This window comes from Pagrus pagrus (assembly GCF_965226575.1).
Source record: "Pagrus pagrus genome assembly, chromosome: 12".
Classification (NCBI taxonomy): Eukaryota; Metazoa; Chordata; class Actinopteri; order Spariformes; family Sparidae; genus Pagrus; species Pagrus pagrus.
Genome location: NC_140196.1, coordinates 27,191,381 through 27,199,621, shown reverse-complemented (window position 1 = coordinate 27,199,621; position 8,241 = coordinate 27,191,381). Strand labels below are relative to the sequence as shown.

The following is an 8,241-nucleotide window of genomic DNA, read 5'->3' as shown; positions in this document are numbered from 1 at the left end:
AATAAAGTTATCTCTCTCTCTCTCTCTCTCTCTCTCTGTCTCTCTCTGTGTCTCTCTCTCTCTCTCTCTATCTATCTATCTATCTATCTATCTATCTATCTATCTATCAGTCACGAGGGGGCCTGAAGAAGCAAATAATGTTCAGTTAAGTCATCAATTCATAAAAATTTACACACAACACTTAAGTTCATTGCCATGACCATTTTCACTTCTGTAAATATTAACATAGATATATTGATCTAAAGTTGGCTGATCAGAATACATTTTTTTACAGAAGAGGATAAGGGCCACTGTCGAGAACTGTGGAGTTGTCATTCCCATTATTCTGAGAAAAATGTCATAATTCTGGCTTTAATCTCAAAAGTCAAAATTCCTCAGAACCTTTTTTCTGAGAAATAAAGGCCGAATTCTGAAAAAAGATAAACATGTCAGGAGTCAAATACATTTTTCAGAGTGGCCTCTTTCATAGTTTTATGCCCTTCTCCCTACTGCCAAAATTAACACTGGTGATACATTTTGATTTATTTTTTTTAATTAATTAATTTATTGAAGAGTGGAGGGCTCTACATTACAAAAAATAAATACAACTATTCTAAAAATGATGTTGTCGTCAGCCTTAAAAAAAAACAAAAAGCATTATTAACACTGTTTATGTAATAAAGATTGGGGTTTCAGAGCTTCCTCTGAAAGCTTAAATGTGTTGCTATCATTAGTAAACAGGAGTTGCCAGCCCACACCCCTCTCATCCTGCTGGTCCTCACATCTACTCTCTGCACATCATTTACTCTCAAGACTGACTGACTGATAAGGGATTTTGGAGAAGAGGGTGTGTGATAGAGCTCAACCACATCTTGCTTGCCTTCCACCTGCTGCCACCTATTGATGCATCACATAACTACAACATGTCTGCATAAACCCATTTAAAGGTGATCAGCAGGTCACTACTATAAACATGCCAGTATTCTGTACTACTATACCGGTCCAATTCAAACACCAAAGTAGTGAGCTAAATAAAGGGGACTGCCAAGCGATGATGGTTTGTTTGTTTGTTTGTTTGTTTGTTTGTTTGTTTGTTTGTTGGAGGCCACCACTGATGCACAGGTTACAGAGTAAATAATCATTTACAGTGAGTCAGAACCTTACACTTTGCAAATACAAAAACAGAAATGAACACCATATGAAAAACTAAAAAAACAAGCAAAAAATAAACAACCACCAAAAAAAAAACGAGTGTTGATAATAATTGAAGATGATGAATAGAAACACATGTATTTCTTGTATGTGTATATTATTATATCTTGTATATTCTTCATGTTTTTTGTGTTATGAGGAATTTTTCAAGTACATGCCACTCAGACGTTTATGCCAAACCTTTGATTAGCTATACTTAACAGGACAGCAGAGTCATTTAGAGGAAATGACTGTATATTTGATTCAGACACAGGACATAAATTATCAGGTAAAGACGCTTGCTTGTAATCAAGAATACATTTGTGGAAGCAGGATTTAAATGAACTAATGAATAATATTTTATTTGTGTTTAATTCAATCAATGTAAAATAATGTACAGAACTTACTTTATAAGAGACAGTGTTCATAATTATGAATATATGAGGGAATTGTCCAAAATGTGGAATTTCAAACACACATTTGCGAATGTAGCAACATTCAGAAGATTTGGTTTGCCATAGAACACTGGTAATCAGAGGTATGGTCGGTGAAATGTAATTTTACTTTATGAATTTAGCACCAGGTCATCCTCTAACCTGGCTCCTACATCACCCATAATGCAATTTAACCACTGATTGACATCACTGGAGGCAGGTTATCAGATCGCATGCAGCTGGATGGACGGATGGATGGATGGATGGATGGACGGTTGGTTGGTTGGATGGATGGATGGACTGATAGATGGATGGATGATGGATGGATGGACGGTTGGTTGGATGGATGGATGGATGGACTGATAGATGGATGGATGATGGATGGATGGACGGTTGGTTGGATAGATGGATGGATGGATGGATGGATGGTTGGTTGGTTGGTTGGATGGATGGATGGATGGATGGATGGATGGTTGGTTGGTTGGATGGATGGATGGATGGATGGATGGATGGATGATGGATGGATGGATGGATGGATGGATGGATGGATGGATGGTTGGTTGGATGGATGGATGGATGGATGGATGGATGGTTGGTTGGTTGGATGGATGGATGGATGGATGGATGATGGATGGATGGATGGATGGATGGATGGATGGTTGGATGGATGGATGGATGGATGGATGGATGGATGGATGGATGGATGGTTGGATGGATGGATGGATGGATGGATGATGGATGGATGGATGGATGGATGGATGGATGGTTGGATGGATGGTTGGATGGATGGATGGATGGATGGATGGATGGATGATGGATGGATGGATGGACGGTTGGTTGGATAGATGGATGGATGGATGGATGGATGGATGGATGGATGGTTGGTTGGTTGGTTGGATGGATGGATGGATGGATGGTTGGTTGGTTGGTTGGATGGATGGATGGATGGATGGTTGGATAGATGGATGGATGGATGGATGGATGATGGATGGATGGATGGACGGTTGGTTGGATAGATGGATGGATGGATGGATGGATGGATGGTTGGTTGGTTGGTTGGATGGATGGATGGATGGATGGATGGATGGATGGTTGGTTGGTTGGTTGGTTGGATGGATGGATGGATGGATGGATGGATGGATGTTTAGGTAGATAGTTAGATATTTTCATAAATTACATTACTATGCACTTAACCTGTCAAATAAAGTAATACAATAAATATTGCTATTAATGTGAAAAATACAAATAAAATGTGTATTGCCCATTGCAAATGAAATGTAAAATGTCATAACAATACACGCTAGGTTAATGACAATTAGTTGATGTTAATGGTCAGTGGAAACATAAGAGGAAGACTGATAATGATAAATCATCTTGGCTGATTAATTACGTATATTTCACACATGTTTGGGACAGTGGACTGACTGTATTAAAATCATTTTTGCAACCTGTACATATGAAAACACTTTAATACAGTGTTACAGCAGTTGACATGTTGAAGTTTATTATATAGCAAATATGCTGTTGCGGTGTGAAGGAGTGGCCTCCTCCCTCACACCTGTGAACACAGTGCTCAGTGTGTGCCATGGCTGGAGTTAGCCTTTAAGAAAGAGCCAGTGTGACCATCAGCAGCGCTCAGTGAGCAAGCTGTTGATCTGGAGCTGTCCTTGGTCCTGAACGCCTCAATCCAATTATCTCTCTCTCTTTCTCTCTCTCTCTCTCCGTCTTACTCCCCCCTCTCTCTCTTTCTCCCCCCTCCTCTCTCTCTCTTCCTCCCCCCCTCCTCTCTCTCTCTCCCCCCCTCCCCCCTGTGGCCGCTCGCTCTCTCTCCGGGCCGTCCTGCTCACACTTGTCTCTCTCTGTCTGTCCGCTCTGATCTGATCCGTTCTGTCCTGTTCTGTTGGCTCATGGCGCTCAGCGATGCGGACACTTTTCACGGGACATTTCCCTTCCTGCACTGAAACATTGTTTTTGCTGTTGATTTCGCCAAAATGTGGATGTGCAGCGGTGTGTGTTCTCCCGGGAGGCTTCGTGAAGCAGCGGCCGGAGGGGAGTCGAAGCAGCTGAGATAACTAACTGGGTGCTATGGTGGGACCTCCTGGAAGTGCAAGAAGAGGTCGGCTTTACAGAGACATCAGCGGTTTACACAGAGGTGGGCTACACGGACATCACTGCACTTCACACACTTGTTTCAGTGTATTTAACATGTGCGTTTGAACAGCAGTCAGCTGATACCTGATGAAATGGAAAAGAGCGTTCAGATGTTCTATATCCTTTCTATCCGTTTACTTTTTAAACTTGGGCTCAGGTGCTTTAATCGCGGGTTAAGCCTGAGTCGCCTTAATCTCTTTGCAACGAAATGGACGCTCTCACTTCGGGCTCTTATTCTGTCCGTCCAGAACTCAAGCTGTGTGTAAATGATGTGGTAAAGAAAGTAGTCGGAACCGACAGCATGCAGCCTATACACTGTACACTTAATGCCGAGCGAGTGATCCGCGCTTTCATAAACCCAAGACCCAAACTGTTCAGTCAGTGTATGAGAAATGAGCTTATGTGTTACACAAATATTGTTCAATATTTTCGGACTCATTTTTTTGTAGTGACGTCGCAGGTCGGCTCCTGACGTAGACGTGTGTCCCAGGAGAAGATAGACAGTCTATAATTAACTAAGGCAGACTTGAGCCAGGGGAGACGAGGACTAATACCACTACTGGGATTTGTGGAACTCCATTACACAATCAGATAAAGGTCCCACAGTCAGAGGACTTCTAATGGCAGCATAAGCCTTTATATTACAACAGGAGAACAAACTGTTTAGATTCCGTTCATTCTCTCACTGTGGATTCCTCATTGTTATTCATTACATAAGAAAACTCTGAAAGATGTGCAGTCTCATTATTCAGTGACTTTTAATGACTTGGTTTCAATGAGCCCCCAGAGTTTACAGTGAGGGCTGCCAGATATCACAGTGTACCTCCAGTTTATCTTATTTATGAGGGGGGTTGAACATTGCTTTCCAGTGTAAATACGCAGATTTGGTGTACAGTAAGGCTCTGCTGTGGCTCTGCTGCTCGCTGAACCCAAATAGTTGACGATACACTATAAAAAGAATTGCCAGAGGGAAAATCACCTTCTATTAATAAATCTGCTGTAAAAGTATGGTCTAAGTCTGTAACTTTAAATTATAAGAATCCACCATTTATAAGAGAATTGTACAATTTCTTAAAAGCGTATTAGCACAGTATCATGTGCTGATTTAGTATTGTGTAAAACACAGTGTTCACTGTAAAAACAGATATTCCTGTAAAAAGCAGTTACCATTGATAAAGCAGAGTTATCACTGTAAATCAGATTTATCTCTGTAAAAAAAACCAGCACATTCAAAACATGGTTATCAGTGTGAACACACAGACCACAGACACTGAAACCAAAGACGGCCCTTTGTTCCCATCATGCAATGTGCTCAGTAGTTTGTTGAGTTTGCTGTTTATGCTCTAAAATGATTTTTTGTCATTGTTATTGTTCAGAACATGGCTTATATCGGTAATTGTCATTTTTGTGCTTGTTTAAAGTTTCTAGCATTACTGAGCAGGTGTTTCATTTCTTGACACCAGCTGTACATCGGGGCTGTATCAGTGGGATCTTGGCTTCTGTGTTGAACGCCATGAAATGATTCACACTGTGAGACGTTCATCTGGCAAGAAAAACAAGGTCTATACTTACAGTGAAATACAGTGCTATTACAGTCACATCTTGCCATGTTGTAATATTATTTTGGCAGATCAACGAGTATTTAGTTGTAGTCCACAGTAAACTCATAGGATATGAACATTCACTGAAAGACTTGCTCTATTGACCAATCTGTTGTAAGTTGTGAAAGATGGAAGAGTGATTGTGATTTTGAATAACTTTTCTATAGTTAACTTACAAAAAATGTTCTTTGACAGGTCAGAATGAATGTATACAATGTATATACAGGGGAAAGCTATACATTTTACAGTAATCCATTGTTGACTTATGTCTAGTATATTACTGTAATTTTTTTGAGATCTGTTCGGCAACTTTTGCTGTCAGACATATTACGATTTTTCAACATTTTGTTTTCTACAGTGTAGTGTTTTGTTTTTTTTACATGATACAGAGGTATCATACAGCATGAAAGCTCAGTATCATCTGATCGGAGCATTAAGGTGGGCCCTCTTTTATTATTAGATGGTGAGGCCCCTGTCTTGAGGGTCCTGTTTTAAAACCAAGTTCAAAACATGTGTTACTTCAGTGTTGTGCCTATGGTAAGCATATTCTATACAGTTAATGTATACCGGTACATTGCATTGGTGGGCGAGGGTTGATCATTTATTAAAGGACTGGTGTGTGATCCACAGCCTCCTTGAGTCAGATAAAGAACCACAAATTTAGTCTTATATGGAAAAATCTGGAACACTTTATAATAACCGTCATTAATAAATGGTAAATTTATAGTAAATGAGATAACAGACAATGAAATGCTTTATAAACTCTTTATTAAGCAGTTGTAAAGGTTTATAAACGTCAGTTATACCTTTAAAATGTCCATCAAAATAATGTTTATAGATGAAGTACGCAGTATCTATGAACCATTTACAAAGTATCCTAAACATCAGTCGACACTTTACAATGAAAAATGCTTCATAACTGCTTTATAAAGCATTTCATTGTTTGTTAACAGTCAAATAACTATGAACAGAATTTAATTAACTATACATTTACTATTCCTTAAAAAGTGGCTACGATAAAGTGCTACCAAAGGTCTATGTCACTTGGAACAAAAAGAATGTACTGTAATGCACAGAGAGTCTGGGGGCTGAGGATTAAAAGAGACCAAGCAACTCATTTGTTTCTTCAGGTCCCTGAGCAAGTTAATCTGGCCACACACAGGCACGTGATTTATTCTTGTTTTATTTACTGCGAGTGTAGAGCTTAATATCTTTAAAAATGTTGCTAGTAGCACATCTTGTGGTCACTGAAGAGGCTCTAGAGGTCATTTGGGAAAATGTAATGATTTACTTGACTGTGATCAGACTTCTTAATGTATGGCGTCTTGTTTTTCCAGCCATGGATCTATCCAGGAGTTCAGTGGTCTGAACACAGCCAGGTGAGCTTGGTGGGCTTGGGAAAGCTTCCCCTTTGGTCTACCACCATCATCTCACTGAGCCTGATAAGCTCCAGACACTCACATACACCACTCTAACCTCTCATTGAGGTGACCCACCCCCACAGCAAGAGAGCAGCACACGCACAGCAAACATGGCAGACCGAGTGAGCTTCAGCACACCCAAAGTCAACCCTCGGCCCGCAGCGGCTCCTGTGCTTCCCCCTGAGCCCATCGACATCATCCGCATCAAGGCCCGATCACGGCGAGTCAGGCTCAATGTCGGAGGGCTCACACATGAAGTCCTATGGAGAACACTGGACCGGCTGCCCAGAACCCGTCTGGGACGGCTAAGAGACTGCAACACCCACGAGTCCCTGCTGGAGATCTGTGATGACTACAGCCTCAATGAGAACGAGTACTTCTTCGACCGGCACCCAGTGGCCTTCTCCTCCATCCTCAACTTCTACAGAACAGGGAAGCTACACATGATGGAGGAGATGTGCGCCCTGTCCTTTGGCCAGGAGCTGGACTACTGGGGAATCGACGAGATCTATTTGGAGTCGTGCTGCCAGGCGCGGTACCACCAGAAGAAGGAGCAGATGAATGAGGAGCTGAGGAGGGAGGCGGAGGGGCTGAGGGAGGGTGAGGGGGAGGGGGAGGAGGAGGGCTGCTGCCCCGACAAGAGACAGAAGCTCTGGGATCTGCTGGAGAAACCCAGCTCATCTGTGGCTGCAAAGGTAACAACAGCTGCACACACTCTACAGACATGCTGGTAAAGGGAAATTTCACCCAAAATAATCCCATTCTAACATCCCTTTTCTGGTTTATAGTACTTGCACAGTGTATTTTACTGAAGAGGACCTCTGTGAAGCGTTTAGTTGAGTTCTTTTTTTTTTTTTTCAGATTTAGGTCAGAATTCTGACTTTTTCCCCAGAAAAACATAAAATAAAAACTAAAAGTTTGAAGAAAAAATTCAGAACTCGCATAAACTTTTCACAACGGTCTTAATCCTCTTCGGTAGCACTGGGGTGTGGGATGATAGAGTCAGTTGGCTCATTAAGATGAGCTCCTTATACACTGACAGTGCACCGATCGTTTACGGCTCATTGTTAGTCTTACTCAATCATATAATGTCTTCTGTGTCTCTAAAGCAGCTTCATCAAGTTTGAGAAAATAACCCTAGTGATGTCAAAGTGATGTCATCAGGGTTATCGCAACTTGGGAGAAGAGACTAGAAATGTATAAGACAATGCAGATCCATGGAGAAGCATCAGAGGCCATTAGAGAGCTATAAGGACCATAATCCTCCTTCACCTGCAAAGTACAGAGACACAAGGTGGAGGAGAGGGAGGAAGGATTAGCGCTGCATGTTCCCCCGTGTTCTGGCATGACAGCGTTGTATTGGACTGTCCTGTAGTCCTCACTAGTGGAAAGGCAGTGAGGGGGTTTATACTTAAAAATGCCAACAATCCAAAGGAGAAATGCATTTTTCACTTTCTTCTAGCA

The 8,241-nt window shown here is 41.5% G+C and overlaps 1 protein-coding gene across 1 annotated transcript in view; it reads left to right on the top strand.

Annotated features, from left to right (window-relative positions):
- Nucleotides 1–3,684: 3,684 nt before the first annotated feature.
- Nucleotides 3,685–8,241, top strand: part of LOC311266630 (potassium voltage-gated channel subfamily B member 2-like) — a 23,881-nt gene continuing 19,324 nt past the window's right edge. Inside the window, exons 1-2 of the mRNA XM_084369060.1 lie at nt 3,685–3,756; nt 6,694–7,472. Of these exons, the coding sequence (XP_084225186.1) occupies nt 6,888–7,472 (585 nt within the window). The 5' untranslated portion in view covers nt 3,685–3,756; nt 6,694–6,887. The remainder of the gene's footprint in view (nt 3,757–6,693; nt 7,473–8,241) is intronic.